The following is a 25,537-nucleotide window of genomic DNA, read 5'->3' on the forward strand; positions in this document are numbered from 1 at the left end:
CATCTTGCAGGAAGCGCCACTGAAAAATTGCGGCATTTTTCAATAACTGCAAAGTGGATGGGATTCTCGCGAATCCCATGCCCACTTTTGTGGTAAAAAATCATGGTGTGGACACACCGCGGTTTCCAAAACTAGCGCAGTTTTGGAAATCGCAGCATGTCAATTATAGCTACGGAAACGCCGGTTGCTTCCCCGTAGATATAATTGTAACAGAAAGTCTGCGATGCATTCCCGCCATGCTAGTATGGTGGAAGCTGGGTGTTTAAAAATGGCGGCCGCTGCGGAGCTGGGTGGCTTCCATAGCCTCTGGCTGTTTGCTGTTTTATACAGATGACATCTGGTGCTAATGCCCGCGATCAATGTCCTTCACTGATCGTGGGCATTAACCCCTCTGGCATCTCGGTCAAAACTGATCATTCATCATGGTGAAAGTTACCATCTCTACAGAAGTAAAGCCCTGAATGATGAATGCTTGGGTCAGACATCCAAACAACGAGATGGTGGAACATCAAGAAGTCTATGGCTAGATTGAGGAGAAATACCAAGCTACCAACCATGAAGATGTACATAGGTTCATGTTGTGGGGATAACGTCACTCCTTAGGGAGAGACCACCTTCTCAGATGTGTGGAGACTTATAGCCATAGTTGCTCCACTGCAAGGGAACATGGGAAGAATATGCAAATCTGTCTCCCAAGATGTAAACAGGGAGACAGTGCCTCTGTTTGCTGCCTCTATAGCAAGCAACCCTGAACCCTCTCACTTCAACCAAATCAGTTCTCTCTGTGCTGCGCTGATGACGTCCAAAGAGATTGTTCTGTCCATACAACTAATACAATTAATGTACAGAAGAATATTTTGGTGAGATATATTACAAGGGCAACCACAGAGTAGAAGTATTTCAGGTTCCCCATCTCTTTAAGCCCTAAAAGAACGTAGTTGTGGATGTTGAAGACCATGGACATATTACCCATGTCTTAGGAGTTTGCCCAGATACACCTAGATACTATTGAAACTGGACCTAAAGGTCATATCCATCAAACACAAGGTCATATAGAAGTATATTGGTGTTAGACAATTCTCCTGAATAAGGTTCGATCGATGAACATCAAGGACATCAGAGACGTCTTCCCAATGGACTTGCACTCCAGACCCCGATCGCTACTAATAACCTCATTAGTGACAGAAATGTCTTCACTAAAGAACAATCTTATTCATTTAGACAAGTTGCCGATGATATTACAATGTCAGACAGTAACATAGTGGAGATATGATGGCGATAATAGAGCTTATTGAGTACATCCTACAGTATTTATAGGTCTAATGGACCAAGCTGGGATCCCTTTTAGTAGTAAAATGGTGCAGAAAATTACAATCTTACCTTCAAACCTGGGAAATATACCAATACAGGGGTGTGTATACTTATGCAACCTTCATTTTATTGGTTTAGTGCATCCAAAATAAAATCTTGTTTGATATGTAAAGCTGCTACATCGACCTCAGTATCTCCATGACTATAGACCACACAGAGCCCTATATACAATGTTGATATGTTGCACCCCCTCTTGTTACACATGAATGTAGGATCAATTAACCGTGGAGAAGACACATAGGTAAGCGTAAGAGTTGTACACACCATTGTAAAGTTGTAAAATGACCCATTTTGCAAAAGTAAACCTAGAAACCTGGAAATGTTAGTGGAACGTTGGCATGTTACGGGCCCACCAAGCTATCTTAGAATAGTCATAAACCAAGAATTACTTGGATATGCCCAATTTCTGCTTCTGAATGACGTCCTTTAAGGTCTGAATCATCTTGATCTTTAAAGCTTCTGTTCTGATTCCATAGATAAGAGGATTGAGGGTGAAAGAAATCATCAGACCACTTATCGATATTACGATGTGTGTCACAGTAGACAGGGAACCACCATTTAACCTGTACCGGAAGGTGACAAATACAATTGCTGCCACAAAAGTAGAGAATGTGATAATATGGGTCACCAACGTATGGATGGCTTTCTGACTGGCCTCCATCGAGATCTTCATGCAGACAAGGAAAGTCTTTATGTAGCAGTAGATGACAATTATCAACGACCCTACGACCAACAACAAGGTACAAGTTGTTCCGTAAGAGTCACTGACGGCCGTACTGACACAAGCCAAGCGGACAAGAGACATCGCTTCACAGTACACGTTTTTTATGGTATTACCACACAGTGTCAGCCTGACCACCAACATGACACCAATAAACTGGCCAATCATGGACATCAACCAGATGATAACCAATGACTGTAGAACCTTCCTATTGGTCATCAAAGAGTGGTATCTTAGGGGAAAACCAACAGCCAGGTATCGATCATAGCCCATGATGGTGAAAGTTAATATCTCTACCATACCAAAGCTCTGAATAATGAAGGCTTGGGACAGACATCCAAACAAGGAGATGGTGGAACATCCAGTGAACAAGTCTATGGCCAGCTTGGGGAGGAAGGCTGAGCTGCCAACCATGATGTTCCATACCAGGTTACTTATGAAGATGTACATAGGTTCATGGAGAGATTGTTCTGTCCATACAACATATACAATTAATGTGCATAAAAATACTGTTACGAGATATATTACAAGGATAAAGCGGAGTAGAAGAATTTCAGGTGTTGCATCTCCTGGAGTCCTAAGAGAACATAGTCATTGATGTTGAAGCCTGTGGACACATTTTCCATAGTTAAGAACTTTGCGCGGATACACATAAGTGTGTGCAGTACCTGGAGCTACAGGCCTTATATAGAAGTATATTGGGGGTAAGAATGACAGATCAGCATTGAGGGACTTCAGAGACCTTGTCCCAGTGGAGCCAAACACTAGTCACCGACTGCGACTAACAAGCTCATTACTGGCAGGAATGTCTCCCCTAATGAACCTTCCTATTCACGTGGACAAGTTGCTGACTATTGAATTTATGAGTTTTACGTACATTGCAGCTGTAAGAACTGAACATACCTGTATTTAGTGGAAAACAAGTCCACATTACAAAAGGGGATCAAAATGTCCACCCCCAATGTCCGCGCACAAGGAAACGCGGCACTCCATATTTGAGAATGTCCTCTGCAACAGGTCACTGTCGATGGCAGCAATTTCACGCTCAACGTTTGCTTTCTGTTGTTCGATGGTCCTGGGTTTGCTTGCATAAACCTTGCCCTTTCAATATCCCCATAGATATAAATCTGGGGGAGTTATATCGGGCGATCAAGCTGGCCCCAAACGTTTCGAGATCACCCTGTCTCCAAAAAACGATCGTATCTCTTCCATACTGGCACATTGCCCCGTCTGGTTGGAAATAACCTTCTTGAAGTTCATAGTTGACCAGTTGTTTCAAAAATTCGTCAAATATGGACAAGTATTGGTCGGTGTTCACAGTCTCTTCTAAGAAAATTTGTCCAATGATCCAAGAACAAGAAATCGCGCTCCACACTCCGATCTTCTGATCATGTGAGGGAGCCTTGTACAAGCCGTGGGGATTTTGCAAGGCCCATATACGGGTGTTTTGTGAGTTTACACAACCAGAGAGATGAAACCACGCTTCATCAGTGAACCAAGTGATGTCCCGCAGTATTGCATTTGGGGAAAAAAAATAGAAGAAACCATTGGCAGTATGTCACGTGTTTCTGAAGATCTGGCGCTTTCAATTCGTGAACATCTGTGATGCGGTATGGCTTGATTTTCCCTTTCTTGGCGGCTCGTTGACAGTTCCACTTTGAGTACCTGGTTTCTTGGGCTCGCCGACGTAATGATTTTGTTGGGAAATTTTTCAAACGATCATCTGACATCCAAAGTCATCCTCCAGAATGCTGATCAACCAGGCTGCCCATCGCCTCCAACTTTTTGGCCAATTTTGTAATGGTTTTGAAGGTAGGCTGGTTCCTCCCTCCAAATTTCTTCAAATATTCCCTCTGACACTGTTTTGCTGACCCGGTGACCCAGTAGGTCTTCACACTGAACACTCTTTGTGGTAGAGTATGCTACGTGTTTGCTTTTGCCACTCATAGATGTAGAGGCGCCATCTATAGCGCCCACCTCTTTATGACACAGAATCAATAAAGGAATATTTTGAACCTTGTTAGCATGATGATACATGCACACCTTGCAGAATAAGTCACATTTTTAAGGTTGTACTCCTGAGTGGGGCACCCTGTACTTTGTTCCGTTTTCTGTTGTATGGTATACAATATTAATGGGACATCCTGAGGATACAGGAAAAACTTGACCAGTGGATGGAAAGGACACTGCGCTACTCCAATGGCGTTGAATCAACATGCACTGTAAGAAATTCCAATAAAGTGCATGCTGATTCAACGCCATTGGAGTAGCGCAGTGTCCTTTCCATTCATTGGCCAAGTTTTTCCTGGTCGTTTCTCCCCGAGGGGGTGCTGGATGTTTCTACTACTGCTGTTATCTCCAGTATTATAAGTCGTCGGGCTGTCAACAACTTCCCACTACCATAGGAAGTGACAGCGGAGAGTTGCTCGGTACACCAATTATTGTGTCATCCTGAGGATACAGTATCCCCAGAAATCAGTAGGGCGTACCACAACATGCCGTGGACATTCCATAAATGTCTATGGAAGGAAATCTCCTTTAACCCCTTCCCGACATCCGCCGTAATAGTATGGCGCATGCCGGGTGTGTAACTATGGCGACTGCCTGGGAGCCCTGCGGCCGCCATAGCCGCCGGGTGTCTACTGCTTTTAAGCAGTAGACAAGCGGCGCTAATGTCCGGGGACCGATCGGAGGCATTAACTCCTCCGGCCCGACGGTCAAAGGCGCCGGAGGCACCATTTTCCCGGCAGCGCATGAGCACCGCCATTTTGCCGGTGATCGTCGGCGCCTGGAGCAAGCTCCAGGGCCGACGTCACATTGACACGACAGCCGGGAGCCTTGTTAAAGGCTCCCAACCGGTCTGCAATCTCTATCTTTTGCAGGCTGGTCTATGCAGCCTGCAAAAGAAAGGATGATTTTTTGCAATGCATTGCATTAGTGATCAGACCCCCTGGGGTTCAACACCCCTAGGGGGTCTAATAAATGCAAATAATTTTTTTTTTTTAAAAAGTAAAAAAAATATAAATTTTTTAAAAAAAGTATTAAAAATTCAAATCACCCCCTTTCCCTAAACACATATAAAAGTAGTTAAATACTGTGAAACACATACATGTTAGGTATCCCCGTGTCTAAAATCGCCCGCTCTACAAATCTATAAAAATATTTTTCCTGTTCGGTCAACGCCGTAGCGGGAAAAATAGTCAAAAGTGCCAAACCGCCTTTTTTTCACTGTTTTAATTCTGATTAAAGTTTGAATAAAAAGTAATCAAAGCAATAACATTTCCCGAAAATGGTAGAACTAAAAAGTTCACCCGGTCCTGCAAAAAAAGACACCGTATACATCCCCGTACACACACGTATAAAAAAGTTACGGCTGTTGGAATATGGCGACTTTTCACAAATTTTTTTTTTTTTGTAACAGTTTTGGATTTTTTTTAAGGGGTCAAAATGTAAATAAAACCATATAAATTTGGTATCCCCGGAATCGTACCAAAACACAGAATACAGGGGACAGGTCATTTTGGCTGCACAGTGAACGCCGTAAAACCGAAGCCAGTCGGCCAATGTATACTAATGAACAAAGAACAGAACAATGGCTTGCCTATTATTTCTGATACGGACAATGGTCAGGTTATAGTTTTATATTGTAGACTTAGCCTTAGAATGTCCTATAGGTTTTGAGCTGACAAACGTATAGGATGAGTACAGGTGAAGGTGCCGCTAACTCCTCAGAGTCATCTCCGCAGGTAATTAATGAGATGTTTTCGGTAATAAGCTTTGTAATGATTGCGAAAGGTTACGATATTTCTGTAACCTCATCAGAACTGACCTCCCTGTGGGTTACGATCCAGGTTTTCATGTAGGACAAAGTCCCCGCAGGGAAATAACAGCAACCTTATAAAAACCAGCGGCACGGAGATGATACAGATTTATTATCCAAGGACAAAAAGTATCAACTAAAAGCAAAAATTACAATAATAAACATCACACGGCAAGAGGACGATCGCAACTTAAGTTCTGCCATTTTTACTGTTTCTCACGTATAATCGAATCGGTAGGTAAGATTTGTGATTCTATTGCTTAATTTCCTGTTTTATTATTCGTATGCCCTGATCTGTCAAGGCCGAGACACAAGGAGGGGAACGATTTAGGGGAGGTAGATCACCTAATAGGCACATGGAAAACTCTTCTAAATTTCTTGATAAAGGGACATATTTGAGAAGTGCATAAGAAACACTACAAGGTAGTTATAATAGATAGGATGGAATGAGGGGGAATATTTGGGCTACGTGAGCCTGACAGCCGCCTCCTGCACTAAGATAAGATAAGATAATCCTTTAATAGTCCCACAGTGGGGATATTCAGTATGTTACAGCAGCCTAGTAATACAGATACAGGATAATACACAGTAATATAATACAGACGTAAACACACATATGCTGAGAAGAGAAGATATACTAGGAGTCCATAGCAGCTAAGGAACAGAAGAGAAAGAAGGAAGACCTCATAATCATAATCATTAGTTCTCTGTGTGGAGTGTCTTCGCTTGGTCTGATGTAGATTATACAGCCTGGTCGCGGTTGGAAGGAAGGACTTGCAATAGCTCCTTCTCACACTTGGGGTGAAGCAGACGGTCACTTACAGTGCTGCCAAGTGCCATCAAGGTCCCATACATGGGGTGGGATTTGTTCTCCCGCATGGAGGTCACCATGGACAGTATCCTTCTGTCACCCACCACCTGTACTGGGTCCAAGGGGCTCCCCAGGACAGAGCTGGCCCTTCTGATCAGCCTGTCAAGTCTATTTCTGTCACTGGTTGATATACTGCTTCCCCAGCAGGCCACACCAAAAAAGATGGCTGAAGCAACCACAGAATTGAAAAAGGCCCTAAGAAGTGTCCCCTGGACTCCGAAGGCCCTCAGCCTCCTGAGCAGGTAGAGTCTGCTGTGGCCCTTTCTGTGCAGCGCCTCCAGGTGGTCAGCCCAGTCTAGTTTATTATTGAGGAGCACACCCAGATACTTATAGGTCCTGACTATCTCAATACATGTTCCTTGGATCTCCACCAGGGTCGGAGCACCTCTCCGTTTACTAAAGTCCACCACCATCTCCTTGGTCTTCCCAGCATGAATCCTGAGGAGGTTGCACTGGCACCAGTACACACAGTAAGGGTTTAAGTCTCTGTATTCCCTATCGTCACCATCAGTGATAAGGCCGACTATAGCAGAGTCATCGGAGGACTTCTGTAAATAACAGCTGGAGGAGTTGTGCCTAAAGTCAGCAGTGTACAGTGTGAAGAGAAATGGGGCAAGAACTGTACCTTGAGGTGCCCCCGTACTACAGATCACAGTGTCAGACACACAGTCCCGGGCTCTCACATACTGAGGGCGGTTTGTCAGGTAGTCTAGGATCCAGTAGGACAGGTGATGGTCCACCCCACCAAGGTTCAGCTTCTCCCTCAGTAGCCCTGGCTGAATGGTGTTGAACGCACTGGAGAAGTCACAGAACATTATTCTCACAGTGTTCCCTGGTTTCTCCAGGTGAGAGAGAGCTCTATGAAGAAGGTGGATGATGGCGTCATCTACCCCAATGCCCGGCTGATAGGCAAACTGGAGGGCGTCCAGAGCGGAGATCACTAGGGGGCGTAGGTGTGACAGGACCAGTCTCTCTAGGACCTTCATCAGGTGGGATGTCAGTGCTACAGGTCGGTAGTCATTGTAGCCCCTCGGGTTGGGTTTCTTTGAGACTGGTACCACACAAGATGTTTTCCACAGTTGAGGTACCACTCCCAGCTTTAGACTCATATTGTACATGTGCGTAATACACTAATACACAGACAAAGGACAGTTAACCCTTTCATTGACAATAATTTAAAGTTGTTTAGGTCTTTTGTCCAGTAGAGCAGTTTCATCTGTATACCGAGCATTTGAACAAAGTTTTTCCTGACAATCTGTTTAATCTGACCAATCCTGTTAGTGAAAAGTCTTTTCTTAAATGCTGTTTTTGGGGTCAAAGTTACATTTTTTCCATTATATACATAGAAATGGCTGATTCCGCCTTGGCTAATCTGAAAAAAGAAATCTTCTCCCATGTTGTGGATATGCAGCTTTTTTTGTTGCAGATTTTGCTGTGATTTTTTGAGCCAAAGCCAGGAGTGGATTGGACGGAAGGGAGAAGTGTAAGAACTTCCTAGATATTTCCCATTCCTTATGTAACCATTCTTGTCTTTGGCTCAAAAAAATTGCTATGTTCACATCTGTGTTGGAGTCTCTGGAGGATTTCAGTGTTAGCAAATCTGCACATTCAACGCTATCATTATTATTATTATTATTATTATTATTATTATTATTATTATTATTATTCTAGTTATTATTTGTTGTTATTATTACAGTTATTATTTTTTTCCATTATTATTATTGCATTGTTATTATAGTTGTCCTCATTAACATTATTATTGCTGCTATTATTATTTATATTATTATTGTTATTAATTTTATTATGATTAATATTTTATTTATTATAGTTGTCATTATTATTACGATTATTATAGTTATTGATAATATTATTGTAATTATTAATATTATAGTTGCCATTATTATCATTATTATTGTTGCTATTATTATATTTATTATTGTTGTTATTATTGTTATTAATTTTATTATTAATCTAGAATTCTAAGATCGGATCCCGATTGGCGATCGAGCAAATTTCACAATCGGGATTGGCTGGAAAATGATTAGAAATCGGATTTTAAAATCGATCCTGAAATCTCAAGATCGGCTCAACCCTATATTTTACTTATTATAGTTGTTATTATTATTAATATTGTTATTATTATTATTGTTGTTGCCGTTGTTATTATTACTATTATTATTATTTACTATTAATAATAATAATAATAATAATAATAATAATAATAATAATAATAATAATAATAATAATACAGTTCTATGAAAAAGTTTGTGCCCCCCTATTAATCTTAATCATTGTTAGTTGTAAATATTTTGGTGTTTGCCATGTCAGTCTGATCTATCTAATAACTGATGGACACAGTAATATTTCAGGATTGGAATGAGGTTTATTGTACTAACAGAAAATGTGCAATATGCATTACACCAAAATGTGACCGCTGCAAAAGTCTGGGCAACTCAACAGAAAAGTGACATTAATATTTAGTAGCTCCTCCTTTTGCCTCTAGTCGCTTCCTGTAGCTGTTAATCAGTTCCTGGATCCTGGATGAAGGGATTTTGGACCATTCCTCTTTACAAAACAATTCGCATTCAGTTCAGTTTGATGGTGGCCGAGCATGGACAGCCCGCTCTCAAACGATCTGAAAACAAAGATTGTTCAACATAGTTGTTCAGGGGAAGGATACAAAAAGTTGTCTCAGTGATTTAACCTGTCAGTTTCCACTGAGGAACATAGTAAGGAGATGGAAGACCACAGGGACAGTTCTTGTTAAGCCCAGAAGTGGCAGGCCAAGAAAAATATCAGAAAGGCAGAGAAGAAGAATGGTGAGAAGAGTCAAGGACAATCCACAGACCACCTCCAAAGAGCTGCAGCATCATCTTGCTGCAGATGGTGTCACTGTGCATCGGTCAACAATACAGCGCACTTTGCACAAATAGAAGCTGTATGGGAGAGTGATGAGAAAGAAGCCGTTTCTGTAAGCACGCCACAAACAGAGTCGCCTGAGCTATGCAAAAGCACATTTGGACAAGCCAGCTTCATTTTGGAAGAAGGTCCTGTGGACTGATGAAACAAAGATTGAGTTGTTTGGTCATACAAAAAGGCGTTATGCATGGCGTCCAAAAAAACAGCATTCCAAGAAAAAGACTTGCTACCCACTGTAAGATTTGGTGGAGGTTCCATCATGCTTTGGGGCTGTGTGGCCAATGCCGGCACCGGGAATCTTGTTGAAGTTGAGGGTCACATGGATTCCACTCAGGATTAGCAGATTCTTGAGAATAATGTTCAAGAATCAGTGACGAAGTTGAAGTTACGCCGGGGATGGATATTTCAGCAAGACAATGATCCAAAACATCGCTCCAAATCGACTCAGGCATTCATGCAGAGGAACAATGACAATGTTCTGGAATGGCCATCCCAGTCCCCAGACCTGAATATCATTGAACATCTGTGGGGTAATTGGAAGCGGGCTGTCCATGCTCGGCCACCATCTAACTGAACTGAACGCGAATTGTAAAGAGGAATGGTCCAAAATCCCTTCATCCAGGATCCAGGAACTGATTAACAGCTACAGGAAGCGACTAGAGGCAAAAGGAGGAGCTACGAAATATTACTGGCACTTTTCTGTTGAGGTGCCCAGACTTTTGCACCGGTCACATTTTGGTTTATTTTCTGTTAGTACAATAAACCTCATTTCTATCCTGAAATATTACTGTGTCCATCAGTTATTAGATAGATCAGACTGACATGGCAAACACCAAAATATTTACAGCTAACAATGATTAAGATTAATAGGGGGGCACAAACTTTTTCATAGGACTGTATTAATGTTGTTGTTGCTGTTATTAGTCTTTTATTACCAGTTTTATCAATAATTTATGTGACTAGCTAATAATTTTCTCTTCATTTATAAATAATTTTCAAATTTCTTATTCTATTAAATCTTCAAAGTCTTAGGAAGATGGAGAACGTGTCCAAGACACCCACCAATCTTGTTCTCCTTGGAATTGTGGAGATGGAAAGTCTCCGGTATGTGTATGCCACTTCAAGCTTTATACTCTATATCTTCACCATGATGTTGTCCTCGATGATCGTGTATACGGTGTGGTCAGAAGAGACTCTCCATGAACCGATGTACATCTTTATAGGTAACCTGGTGGTCAATGCCATGTTTGGAAATTCGGCTGTTCTACCCAAGATAGTGATTGACCTGTTATTTGGTTTCCACACCGTATCACTGCCGGGGTGTATCATCCAAGCCTTCTGTACTCAAGGCTTTGCTTGTTTTCAATATTGTATCTTTACGGCCATGTCCTATGATCAATATTTAGCCATCGGATATCCCTTGAGATACTCAACAATAATGACCAATGGAAGAGTCTTCCGAATGTTATTTGCTCTCTTGTTTTGGGTCTTATTATCTATCACTGTCAGTATGGTGTTAGTTGGCAGGTTATCTATGTGCGGGGTGTATCTTCTGCGATTCTTTGTCTCTTCTACATTTGGCTTGTGATGATACAACTGTCAGCAATATCTATGGCACCATCTGTACATTGACCATGGTGATTGGCTGTATATTGGTGGTGATCTACTGCTACATCAGGACATTACTTGTCTTTCTGAAGATGTCTGGAGAGAACTATCACAAGGCCATCAACACCCTGGTCACCCACATGGTCACCTTCTCTACGTGCACGGTCTCTGGTCTTTTTGTTACTTTCCGGTACAGGTTGGGCAGAGTCTCACTCTCGACAGTTGCCCATGTTGTCCTTTGCATAATAGGTTTAATTGCCTCTATAATCTTCTACCCTCTGATGTATGGGATCCGGACGGAAGCCCTTAAAATTAAAATTATCGCCAACCTAAAAAAAAATCATTTGTATCAGGGAGTTGCCAAAAAAAGTAACTCCCCATGGAAATAAATCTACCGGTTGTGTAAAAATAATAGGCCTGGTATAAAGTTATTGTACTAGAGGGGTTGTCTAACAAAAATAGGTTCCTTGATGGTCACCAATGATCCAACTTGAAGCTCCATTGATCTCTATCAGCCATGGAACCTCAGGCTGGATACGTTTCCGCTACAGTTGCCAGAAGGGTTCCGGGGGCACAATGCTTTTACTGGCAAGAGCTGCTCGATTCTTAGCATCAAAAATATTAGAAGGACCACATTAAAGGATTCATACCCAGGAGCTCATCGTTGCGAGACCACAGTGCTAACCACTGAGCCGCCATGCTCAGACACTTACTTCTTCTCTTACACAACTAGAAATGAACAATCCTCAAACGATCCTCAAAATATAAATTTCACAAATATTTGTCAGGTTTCTATGCCTTTGCTTAATTTTGTCCCAAAATGAAAGTGTCATGGGGTCTGGAGTGACCTCAGGGTATACTAAGGGAAATCACAGGGGAGGTTCTCAAATATATTGAACACTGATACTCACCTTCCATTACTTCCTCTTCTTTGAGGTGCATGGCTGAAACGTTCCCTCCATTCCCAATAGGGGCATTGAAAGAAGTCCAAGACCAGGGGACACCCCAGATTGCTACGATTGAAAGGGTAAAGGGACTTAAAAAGGGAAGGGAAGAGCAGGAGCCACTTTCATCCATGTACGTACACGCCATGAAGGGCACCCTGAAACAACACCATATGGAAGATATACAGCAAGGAATGATCCTAGGGGAGCTTCTAACCATCAGTGTTCCACCTGAGGGCCTGAAATAGGATTTGGAGCCTCCATGACAGGTGAAGGCCTGAGTAACCATCTTCAACCCAATCTCCTTGTACCGTTTCCACACTGCTAACCTCAGGATGTTGCATGTCTATGGAAAACACAAGGAAATTTTCATCCAATAAAATAGAATAAAACATCTTTGTAGTAACTTCAGCCATTTTTATCAACTAACCCTCATAGCTTGGTGATTATTAGGACTCAAACGTGAACTGAAACAACAATAGGGGACCAACTACGCCCCCTGTTGTGCAAATTTGTATATTGAGCATTTGAGCTTTCTTTTACAATTTCCACATGTTATCATACATAATATACAACTGATTATACATACCACGGGGCACCAAAGGGTTTAATCCATATCGGCTCTCTTTGGGACAATGTTTCAGATGCTGGAGGACTCACACGTTCTATTGGTGCAATCCACCGAAAGTTTAGGTTTGTTGAGTAACAAGAAACACTGTGTTACAGGTAACAACGACTTATGTTAGAGCAATGCTTACAGAATATCTTGTACAAGGTCATAGTAGCGTATCTGACATCAATAAGATTCCATCCACATTCGATCACCTGGATCCAAATTTTGCAGGTCCTGATAGCCTGGGAAAGACAGTGATAGATAGGTCCCCTGGGGCTACGAATGTGTTGTCATAGTAAGGATATATATTTTCTGGTTGGGTTAATATGCTCCTCTGTCATTAGTTGAGAGTATTTGTCTGAGATGACAATGGAGAGGACAATGGAGAGGACAATGGAGAGGACAATGGAGTTGACAATGGAGAGGACAATGGAGAGGACAATGGAGTTGACAATGGAGAGGACAATGGAGAGGACAATGGAGTTGACAATGGAGAGGACAATGGAGAGGACAATGGAGAGGACAATGGAGAGGACAATAAGTGGTAAAGGATCATCTCCTTAGTTAGGCAACTCTAGTTGTGGAATTGTAAATGGATATATGTAGAGTCCTCTGGTATGTGGGGTTTCTTTGATGATGGTTTCAATTGCAACCGTTTTGAAATTTGCTGCGTTACCATTGGTAATGTAAATTGTACAGTTTGTGTTACCTTGTAGTACTAACACGCTCAGCTTGGCTATTCCTTAGTACTACTAACACGCTCAGATCGGCTATTACACTAAGGAATAGCCAAGCTGAGCTAGTCCTGTTAGTACAGGAGGAGTAGCTGGAGGGATAATTGGGTGTAGTGCAGAGCTCTTTCATCTCTGGTGTCTGGAGTAGCCAGGCTAACCGCACGGGCTCTGCTATATCTCACTATAGAAATGCATTAACCAGCATTGACTGGCCAGTGTACGGGCATTCGGCCAATCAACACTGGCCAATGCATTCCTATGGGAAAAAGTCAGCTCCCGCATATCACAAGCTGACAGGGATCCCGACAAGATAGAGCCCCAAAGAGCTGGGTGAGTGACATTCCCCCCTAAATAAAGGTAATCCCTAGCTAACCCTGCCTGTACAGCTATCCCTGTCTCACAGTCACATAGTTCACAGTCCAAATTAGTCGAAATTAAATCCACCATTCCTATAAATTGGAGGTATCTGTTTCGCCGCCAATTCAATTTTCAATTTTTTTTCACTGCCCCCGGTGTCGTAGTTCCTGTCCCACCTCCCCTGCTCTGTTATTGGTGCAAAAAACACGCCAGGGAAGGTGGGAGGGGAATCGAATTTTTAGTGAGTTTGCCACCTGGTGTTTGACTAGAATAGATCATCTCGAACGGCCTGATATTCCATCGAATATCTACTCGATTGAACGGTGTTCGCTCATCACTATTGCTAACCATTAAGCCACCTTGCTGCCCAGTGTTTAGATTTCAGTACCTGGCCAATTTCAGGTTCAGAACCAGACACATTTTTGGGATTTTTGCGTGTGCAGTTTTGAGAGCTATAACATTTTTAGAATTTGCGGTGTTCCAATAATTCCTTCGTCTTTTTTTCGGCGAGACGCGCGGCTTTATTTTTAGGTTGTTTTTATTTTTGCATATTTTAAAGGGGTTTTTTTAGATCTAGGAAAATATAAACAAAACGTGTCTGTGTTTTACTTTTTCATTTTTTTTTAAATTCAATAGCACAAAGTGCTACTAAAAAAACTTTTTAAAGTAGTTTTTCCTCTCCGTTTTATTTTGTATCGCGCCGTCAGTGGCGGGGCTAGAACCTGTGATGAGGGCGAGTTATTGGTGTATTATTTTATTCATTTTTTAAATGACTTTAATTGTTTTTAACTTTTCTGTTCATTTTATTTATTGACTGTTTACATTGTGTCCCCATAAGGTCCTAATAGACCTTTGGGGGCATCTTAACAGTATTTTTATGGTGGGGGAGGCTGATTTTCCTTGTAACTGGGGCTGATACATTTTGCCCCAATTGCAGGAGGAATATAGCCTTCCACCCATAACTACAGAGCTGGTCTGAGTCATCTAGGACCCAGCAACTCTAAGGGTACGTTCACACGTGAGTTTTTTTAGACCGGAATTGGCTAGCCGCGACTGGATGCCGGTGCAGATTAGGCCCTAATGAATGGGCCTATTCGGAGAGAGGAGTCACGAGAAATTAGCCACAAAATCCGCCTGTAGAAAGGGCATGTCTGGCTCCCATTGATTTCAATGGGAGGCGGTTTTTTTGAGCCGGATTCTGACATGGATTCCGCGTCAAAATCCGGCCAAAACCCCCCCATCTGAACCCGGCCTAACAGTCTCTGATCTCAGGGGAACACGTGACCGCCAGGTCAGAGCCACATCATGGTGGAGCCCATATCTGTCTACACAGCACTCAGAAATGTTCATCTGGATTCTCTTTACTCTGGATCTCTTCTCTGTATCACACCACTGAGGCCTAGGGTGGGGCCTGTTTGAGAATTACCAGGCCTACAGCAAGGTACTGCCCTTTAGTGCCCCACATACAATATAATGGCCTCCACATTGGCCTCACATGTACTAATATGGCCACTCCAGTCCTTCTATATGTAGTATAATGACCCCCTGTGTAGTATAATGGCCCTCACAGTGCCCTCACATGTACTATAACGGCCTCTCCAGTGCTTCCATGTGTAGTATAATGACCCCCTGTGTAGTATAATGACCCCTTGTGTAGTATAATGACCCCCTGTGTAGTATAATGGTCCTCACATGTACTATAATGGCCACCCCAGTGCTTCCATCTGTAGTATAATGACCCCCTGTGTAGTATAATGGCCCTCACATGTACTATAATGGCCACCCCAGTGTATGGGTATAATTATTGGGTCCATTATCCTGCATTTGTCTAATAATCGGGTCCATTATACTGTAGGGAAGCAGTGATGGGACAGGTATACAGTATGGAGGAAGTGATTATGCTATTATATGGTATGAGAATAATATTTGGATCCATTACACTACATGGGTCTAATAATCGGGGCCATTATACTGTATGGAAGCAGTGATTGGACCATTATACAGTGTGGGGCAGTGATGGTGCTATTATACTGTATAGGGACACTAATGGGGTCCATTATCCTTTATGGGCACACTGATGGGTCATTATACTGTATGGGGCACTAATGGGGGCCATTGTACTGTATGGATGGAGTGATGGGGGCCAATTTCCTGTGCAGGATAGCATTGAGGGATCCTTCAACTATGTGGTTATCCAACGTTGTAATATTGATGGCCTCCCCTTATTAGTAGGGGTCTGACAGCCAGGACCCTGCATATCAGCAGTTACAAAACACTGTGGCTGCAGTACTGTTAACATGTCAGAAGTGGCGCCGCTTGCAGCCGTACTACGTGTAGTAGTGGGTTTCGATATCGCAGCTATGTTCCATTGAGCTCTAGGTATCCAAAGTACATACCTTACTACACTGTATGTTGCATAGAACTGAAGGTGTGAATACTTTCCTACTAATTAGTGGTAATGAGCTCGTACCTATAAATACCACAATTCTGCCATCTCTGCACGGCCGACCTCCCTGTGGGTTATGACCCAGGTTTTCATGGAGAAATAAATTCCCCTAAGGGATGAAATACAACGGAATAAAAGTCCCGATCCGCACAGAGGGTTACGGACAGCTTTGCCTTGTGAATGAGACTCCAAGGACACAATTTTATGTTCTGAAACCAAGAAGCAAAGACAAAAAATTCTGCAAATAAATATCACATCAGAGGACGACCTGCCGTTGTCTGTATCCTCCGAGGTTCTGGAGACGCCTGGTAGGTGAATGTTGTAGTTTTGCTGAAATTCCTAAAATTGTATTTCTTTATTTATATGAACCTGGGACAGATTTACTAAGAATAAGTGTTACATTTTAGACAATTCCTCTTGTAATCTCAATTATTACACAAATATGTAACATATTAGAGACACAATTACAGCAAACATTGACTTGACTGTTTCCCCACCTTAGTTTTCCATACAGAGTTGTATGAGGGCTTATATTTTGTTTGACAAATTGTATTTCCTAATGGCAGCATTTAATATTCCGTACAATGTACAATGTGTGCAGAGAGTATATTACATAGTGACATAGGAGATGAGGTTGGATAAAGACATCAGTCCATCACGTCCAACCTATAACCCTACAACCCCTACAGTGTTGATCCAGGGGAAGGCAAAAAACCTCATGAGGCTCATGCCAATTGCCCCAATTCAGGGAAAAAATGTGTTCCCGACTCCAAATCTGGCAGTCAGTATAAAAACCCTGGAAGCCTTTGAAAAGTCCAGATACACCACGTCCACTGCATCACCCATGTCCAGATACACCACGTCCACTGCATTACCCATGTCCAGATACACCACGTCCACTGCATTACCCATGTCCAGATACACCACGTCCACTGCATTACCCATGTCCAGATATACCACGTCCACTGCATTACCCATGTCCAGATACACCACCTTCCACTGCATTACCCATGTCCAGATACACCACCTTCCACTGCATTACCCATGTCCAGATACACCACCTTCCACTGCATTACCCATGTCCAGATACACCACGTCCACTGCATTACCCATGTCCAGATACACCACCTTCCACTGCATTACCCATGTCCAGATACACCACGTCCACTGCATTACCCATGTCCAGATACACCGCGTCCACTGCATTACCCATGTCCAGATACACCACGTCCACTGCATTACCCATGTCCAGGTACACCACGTCCACTGCATTACCCATGGCCAGATACACCACATCTACTGCATTACCCATGTCCAGATACACCACATCCACTGCATTACCCATGTCCAGATACACCACGTCTACTGCATTACCCTTGTCCAGATACACCACATCCACTGCATTACCCTTGTCCAGATGCACCACATCCACTGCATTACCCATGTCCAGATACACCACATCCACTGCATTACCCATGTCCAGATACACCACGTCTACTGCATTACCCATGTCCAGATACACCACGTCTACTGCATTACCCTTGTCCAGATGCACCACATCTACTGCATTACCCATGTCCAGATACACCACGTCTACTGCATTACCCATGTCCAGATACACCACGTCTACTGCATCACCCTTGTCCAGATGCACCACATCTACTGCATTACCCATGTCCAGATACACCACATCCACTGCATTACCCATGTCCAGATACACCACATTCACTGCATTGCTGAGGTCTCAAACCACCTGGTTGGGGAAAAGTACCAGGCCGGCCATGATGACCTGGCCTCAGACTACTTCCATTTGTTCCTAGTACTGTCATCAATGGAGTAGTTGAGGGCAGTGGCAGCCAATAACTAATATATTGGATAGGTGGATGGGAACTAACTAGACTCCTCATTGGCTGCCACTGCCCTTAATGTCTCTGGTGATGACAGTACTAGGAACAAGTGGCAGTAGTCCAATACCTGGTGATCCACGGCCTGGTACTGTTCCCTGGATTGGTGGTTTGGGACCTATGTAATACACTGTCTGTAGCTGCTCAGGATCTCTGCACTCACCGAAAAATCACAACTTGGAGGATATTATAGCAGCTAGTGGCCGTCCGTTCTGTAACTGAGTTCAGGAACACTGACAGTTAGGGATAGATGGTGTAGAAGAAGACATCATTATATGAGTAGGGTTGAGCGAGCGGGATCAGGAAAGATTGGATGCCGATTGGCAATCGAGCAAATTTTACGATCGGGATCGGCTGGAAAATGATCGGAAATCGGATTTTAAGATCAATCCTGAAATCTCCAGATCGGCTCAACCCTATATACGAGTGATATTATGGCCTAATCACCATTTGTCAGACACTTGACCACCAAGTTCCTTGTAGATTGACTGATACAGTCAGATGACTATTATTATAAGCAATGTTATTATTACTATCATCATCCTCATCTTGATTTATACTTATTTTTCACTGGTAATTCTTTAAAATTTTTACAGCATTGTGTAATTCACAGACCTCTAATGGTTTAATCAGGTCGTCTTGAGGAGATGGAGAATGTGTCCAAGATAAACACAAATCTTATTCTCCTTGGAATTGTTGAGATGGAACACCTTCGGTATTTGTATGCCACATTGGCCATTCTAATCTATATTGCCACCATGATGCTATCTACAATGATCGTGTATATTGTATGGTCAGAAGAATCTCTCCATGAACCGATGTACATCTTTATCGGCAACCTGGTGGTCAACGTCATGTTTGGAAATTCGGCTGTTCTACCTAAGATGGTGACGGATCTCTTCTTTGGTTTGAGCACCATATCACTGCCAGGGTGTCTCATCCAATCCTTCTGTTATCAAAGCTTTGGTTCTCTTGAGCTGTTTACCTTCACGGCTATGGCCTATGATCGATATTTAGCTGTTTGTTACCCCTTGAGATACCCAACCCTGATGACCAACGGAAGAGCTTTACAAATAGTATTTGCTATATTCGTTTTTGTCTTCTTAAGTATCGGTGTAACTGTGGTTTTAGCTGCCAGATTATCCATGTGTGGGGTCAATATTAACAATGTCTACTGCGAGACCATGTCCCTTCTACGTCTGGCTTGCGGTGACACAACTATCAACGACATCTTTGGCACCATCTGGACAATGACTGTGGTGATCGGTTGTATACTGGTGGTGATCTACTGCTACATAAGGACATTTCTTGTTTGCTTGAAAATCTCTGCCGAGGCCTACCAGAAGGCCATCCATACCCTGGTCACCCACATAGCCACCTTCTTTACATTCATGGCCACCAGTCTTTTTGTTATTTTCCGGTACCGGTTGGGCAGTGGTTCCCTCTCGACAATTGCTCATGTTGCCATCTCCATAACAGGTCTAATAGTTTCTATAATCTTGAACCCTCTGATATATGGGATCCGGACAGAGGCTCTTAGAATAAAAATTATTGTTCATTCACAAAAAATTCATCTATGCCAGCGAGTTGTCGCAACAAAATAACTCCTCATTAGCATAAATCCACCAAAAATGATAGACCCGGATGAATTTGTGTCATAGTAACAGAGATGTCTAATTCTCACCCTATAATCTAAGAGCTGTAGGCCTGATAATTTAATCACCATGGACCCAACTCCAAAGGATGACCACCTTTTTGTCCTCAAATGGGTTATCGAGTATTTTTGATGCCAAGAACAATCTGTAGCATTGTCCCTGACATCAAAATTATTACAACCCCAATGGAACCCTGGCAAAAACCAATCCAGTAAACCCTTCCCACTACTGTAAAGGAAGCATTGAGGTTCAAGGGGCCAGACCTATGGACCTATGGTGACCACTGGGGATTTTATACGCCATGATGAAGACTTTGTATCTTCTCCAGCCCACTTGTGTTCTTCCCATACGTGACTTACTATTGTTCATATTATGTTTCGCCTGCTCTTTTATTCACCCATATTTAGTGTTGGATCTGAAGCTGTTTCGATATTTAGCTCTATTCATATCTGCTGGGTTTGTCTTGTTTTTTTTTTTGGTGTTCTAATTTTTTACAAAATTGAAGCAAAGAATACGATACAACGGTATGAACCCACCCATAGAAATTTTACGCTGATCCCTTTAAGAGGAATATATTAGCTGTATTAGATAATGGATCTCTCGCAAATTTTGTTCATGTTATAAAATTATTACAAATATATATAAAAAACTGAAATAAATGCTAATTATTATTATTATTGTTGTTATTATTTACTATCTTAGAATATTTCATTATCATCATCATGAGGAGCTCAATGGTTACCAGGCTGTAGTGTCATCCAACCTCAGGATCATTTAGTTCTCTGTGCGGAGTGTCTTCGCTTGGCCTGATGTAGATTATACAGCCTGACCGCGGTTGGGAGGAAGGATCTCCGATAGCTCCTTCTCACACATGGGCTGAAGTAGTCGGTCACTGACAGTACTGCCCAGTGCTATCACGGTCTCATACATGGGGTGGGATTTGTTCTCCAGCATGGAGCTCACCACGGACAGTGTCCTTCTGTCACCCACCACCTGTGTATATTGTCAGGGTCTGGGGTTGTTAGTTGGGGTGGCATAGACACACAAGTCCAGATTCTTTTAGTCCAAAAACAAAGGTAGAGTTTATTATCACTCAAAAAGGTAGTGCAGAAAGAAAAGGAAACAATACAAAAATAAATCCCTGCCCAGCCGGGCGCTAACTAAACATAGAATAGGTTACCTCACCTAGGATCACAGAAATCCCAAAAAAGCCAGTAGAATCAGTCAGGACACAGCTCCAAAAAATATGACCTCTCTGTCAGCTCTCCAGCCAAGCTCTGCCACAGTGTTGCTGCTGGAGCTGGCTTCTTAAGCCTCCTTGATGAGCAGACTCTCTGCAGCTGAGTCGCTGCCGGAACATCCCCAAAGTGTGGACTGGAGGGGGGTGAAATGACAGGTCCCACTACCATCCTACCTGCCATTCCTAAAAATACAGCCCAGTACTGAGAATTTACCAAAATGCTCAGCAGACAAAAGTTGTCTACTGAGAACAAACATTCCTGGAGTTTTCTCATCTCACCCACCTGAGTAGTCTGTGTGAGATGTACACCCCCTCCATTACCTGACCAGCCATTGGCTTACTATATATATATATATATATATATATATATATATATATATATGGTGGACCTATGAGACAACACTTCCCACTTTGCAGTTACTGTAAATGCCACAATATTTCCCACTGTGTTTCCGGCCCTTGGGGCCCCAGCCTTAAAGAGGAACACCTTATGTGATACTACCATATATGACCCCGTTCCAGCGGCCTGCACTGGCCATGGCAACAAGATAACAATGGCACAGTCCAAGTGGCAAGCATTGGGAAATATTACGGCTGCCATGTATTAGTGTCAAGATCAGCACCAGATTTTTTGTGGACAAGTCAAGGATACTGGAAGGTCCCCGGAATGACCACATTGTGCTAGTCTTTTCTGCGGGGTAAGTTTTAATTTTTACCAATCTGGGTAATGTGCAATGACTTGTGCCGCTTCATAAATCAGCTGCAGACCCGCGCCCCGGCATGGAGATCTACTCCAGTTAGGAACAACCATAGATTTCCATTATAACTCACGGCAGGAAACTGGAATCTATTTTTATATCTGATCTAGGGAAAGATGGGGCACTACACATTGAAATCAATGGGAGGCTTTTAGCCTTCACACGGAGTAACGCTCCGCACATTTTGCCACAAATTACACGTGTAAAATGTGGTAAGCCATTGAGTTCAATTGCTTTTTTTTTCGTACAATGCGCGTAATTTTGCAGGTGCAAAATTACGCTTGCAAAATTATGCGCGTTGTACGCCCGTAAGCCGACACATTGACATGAACTAGCCCTTAGGGGTCTAGGCCTGTGACAGCATGTGAGAAAAAATTAATAATGACAGGCCTGGGCAGGCTCCTACAATGGCGTAACAAGTGTCTTGCTGGAACGGGTGCAAACTTTTGTCCACCTTCCTCGCTTTCCCCAATGGCGCCCCCCTAGCGGTGGCCCCCAAACAATATTACATGCTCAGCAGTATCCCCTCAGACCCCTGAGTATAACAATCAGAGGCCCAGGGAAGGTGAATAAAAATAACAAACACTAATACTCACCTTTCCTGGGCACTCAGGCTCCGGCTGTTGTTCAGCATCTTCCCGACATCTCTGTTGAGGCCTGTGATTGGTCCTCAGCGGTCACGTGGGGACACACTGACGTCATTACACCGCTGCACCCCATGTGACCGCTGGGACCTAACCACAGGCCTCAGTCACATGACGGAAGACGCCAGAGAGGACGCTGAACCCAGGAGAGGTGAGTATATCTATTTAACCTCCCTTGGGCTATTATCTATTGAAAAGGGGGCCGGCGACATGCGACATTACATATAGCGGGAACTAGGCTTTCCTCGACTGCTGTTATAGTGGTATCGGGCCCTGGCCATCCCCACCTACCTAATGGTGTGCAAGAAAAGGCTCCCAGGACTATTAGGTGCAATCCAAAAAAAGTCCCAACATCCACGATACATTGGCTTATTCACATGTACATAAGCTAAGAATCTAACTCAGCCTTTGGGCCGAAACATTCCTGATGACTAGCTTAGGTACATGTGAATAAACCTGAATATCAACATCTGAGTGTTAGGACTTTTTGGTCTTCAAAAACTTCTGAAAGTCCTAGTAATGGATCTCCGGGTTCTCCCAGTCAATGTGACTTTACCACCGCTCTTCGTCGTAAGAAGTCATCTAAAGAGTAAAATGGCTACAATGACATTGTTTATGATTCTGTGCACTGACCTTGGGTCAATGAGTGGAGACCCAGACTTGACTCCTAAGTGGGCACCATGACTAGAGTCCTGAAGTCTGCGATAGATTGCCAACAATTTGGCTTAGGAAGAACCAGGCATGTCCTACAGAAAGTCTTTGGTCCCTCGACCTCTTTGACCTATCTAAGTTCTCTCTTGCCCTCTGTAACCTTTTGTTCTCCATAAAGTTTCTGCTGCTTCTGTCCGTCTGTGAGACGATTATGTTGATATCTGTACACACAATATCTTTTCCGAGTGTACAGATGTCGCTGAGGCCGACTTAAATTTTTTAATGAGATTTTTTTAACGATTGTAACTTGTTAATGACTTTTCTGCAGCCGTTGCAAAACTGACTTCCCTGTGGGTTACGATCCAGGATTTCGTGGAAGACAAATTCCCTCATGGAAATGAGACCAGCCTTATAAAAACTTGACTTGACAAACGATGGTCCTTTATCGTCGTCTATCTGTATTGCAGAGTGAAACAGTTGTCCAAGGAGGTGACTTCTATCTTCAACAGCAGAAGACGGAAGACAAAAATTATTAACGACAAAAAATCCTCCATCATAAAGAAGAGTCGGGAGATCTTTCCTCCTTCTCGGCAATTTCCAGTCTTACTGGAGGATTCAGCCTTTGGAACTGGTAGGTGATCTTTGTATTTTCATGATTTTTTTTTCAAAAATTCTTAAACTTACAGCTCTCGATCTTTTCAATGGCTTTTGTTGTGTTCTATGATAAGATGTCAAAGTGATCAGTATATAAAAGGGTTTGAGTGGTAGGAGATGTGGACCTTGGCCCACCACCTACAATCTTCCCATCCTTTAATAGACAGAGGTCCCTCCATGGTTACTTCTGGACCATCGTAACAGAAAACCAGACTCAACTAGAGATTGCCAAACCCTACAAGATTAATTTCACCAAATGTTCATTTTGCCCATTTTGTTGCAAACCAAACTTGTTTGGTCCAAACTGGATCTGTTATTATTATACTGTGGTGTCTCTTCTCTGATACTTACATGCAATGATATTGGTGGACACAACAACCAATGAAGCCCAATCATAGGCCTCAGTAGTCTCTGACAATCACTGATATAATCCAGGAGGCAAGAAGAGGGATGAAGAGGGCCGAAGATAAAGAAGAGGGACCTCTGAATGCCCCAATGGGGGCCAGGAGAGGTAATTCTGTATGTTATGACTACTCACCTCCCCTAAGCCTCTACTTAATACACTATGGAATCATAAGAAACCCCATACTGTAATAGTGGTTTATGGTCGGCAGACCTAAAAAATTTCAGATTCAGCTGAGCCACAAATTTTTGGAAAACTTGTAATGAACCCAGCTTGTTATGAACCGGTTTCCTCATTCCTAGAGTCTATATGCAATGCTCCGATGGAGGGTCCAACAAATTAGCTTGGTCACGTCACTGCAGAACCCCCTGTAATATTGAGGTGGCTTCTAAAAACTTATTGGGGAAATTAATATGTGGACAGGCTTTCACCCCTACACCCCTTGCAGCGGGAGTACAAGAAGGATTATATGTGCTTTCTGACATCTTTCTATCCTAGACAGAAGAACCAGGCTCAACTCTACCCACTACAAGTGCCAATCTGGCTTGGGCACCCATGGTCACCAGTACTCTGGTTGTTCCTCCTCTGACCAGTTTTGGTAGAGATGGTCTGACCCAGATATCTCACCATCACAATTTTGCTTAGACCATTCTTGCGTCTTCCAACACATCAACATCAAGAACTGACGTTACTCAGTTCCTCATGTATATCCCACCTAGAGATGAGTGAACCTCTGGAGATTTGTTTTGGCTTTGGACAGTTGGCTAAAAGATGTGATTCAGGTCCAGCAAGTTTGTCATTAACCAGAAGCAAAAGTAATATACTCAACGGTCTCTCCATGCCCCAGAGTATAATAGATGGAGACCTAAGGTAGGTGTGGGAAGAAAAAGTTATACTCATCTTCCCTTAGGAGTTCTTGTGCTCCTCTACAGTGGTGTAACTAGGAATAGAAGGGCCCCATGGCAAAGTTTTCACATGGCACTCCCAAAACAGTATTATGTCCCATAGTGGCCCCTGCACACAGTATTATCCCCCATAGTGGCCCCTGCACACAGTATTATGTCCCATAGTGGCCCCTGCACACAGTATTATGTCCCATAGTGGCCCCTGCACACAGTATTATCCCCCATAGTGGCCCCTGCACACAGTATTATGCCCCATAGTGGCCCCTGCACACAGTATTATGTCCCATAGTGGCCCCTGCACACAGTATTATCCCCCATA

At 42.9% G+C, this 25,537-nt stretch overlaps 2 protein-coding genes across 2 annotated transcripts; one reads left to right on the forward strand and one right to left on the reverse strand.

The window, feature by feature from the left end:
• Positions 1 to 1,756: 1,756 nt before the first annotated feature.
• On the reverse strand, positions 1,757 to 2,506 carry LOC142194179 (olfactory receptor 4L1-like). The gene has a single exon (XM_075263195.1). It carries the CDS (start codon positions 2,504 to 2,506, stop codon positions 1,757 to 1,759), a length of 750 nt encoding a protein of 249 aa, XP_075119296.1.
• A 16,449-nt stretch (positions 2,507 to 18,955) lies between these two features.
• LOC142194180 (olfactory receptor 10G3-like) lies at positions 18,956 to 24,380 on the forward strand. The gene is made up of 4 exons (XM_075263196.1): positions 18,956 to 19,787; positions 23,435 to 23,456; positions 23,724 to 23,887; positions 24,346 to 24,380. Exons 1-4 carry the CDS (start codon positions 18,956 to 18,958, stop codon positions 24,378 to 24,380), a joined length of 1,053 nt encoding a protein of 350 aa, XP_075119297.1.
• The last annotated feature ends 1,157 nt before the right edge of the window (positions 24,381 to 25,537 follow it).

This window comes from Leptodactylus fuscus, chromosome 2 (genome assembly GCF_031893055.1).
Source record: "Leptodactylus fuscus isolate aLepFus1 chromosome 2, aLepFus1.hap2, whole genome shotgun sequence".
Lineage (NCBI taxonomy): Eukaryota > Metazoa > Chordata > Amphibia > Anura > Leptodactylidae > Leptodactylus > Leptodactylus fuscus.

Bases quoted from the DNA above. Each gene is read 5' to 3' on its own strand.
- LOC142194179 (XM_075263195.1), bottom strand. From the start codon at position 2,506: ATGGTTGGCAGCTCAGCCTTCCTCCCCAAGCTGGCCATAGACTTGTTC.
- LOC142194180 (XM_075263196.1), top strand. From the start codon at position 18,956: ATGGAGAATGTGTCCAAGATAAACACAAATCTTATTCTCCTTGGAATT. The intron at 19,788-23,434 runs GTCTAATAGTTT...TTCTCCATAAAG, and splicing joins TGTTGCCATCTCCATAACAG to TTTCTGCTGCTTCTGTCCGT. The intron at 23,888-24,345 runs GTAGGTGATCTT...GATATAATCCAG, and splicing joins GGATTCAGCCTTTGGAACTG to GAGGCAAGAAGAGGGATGAA.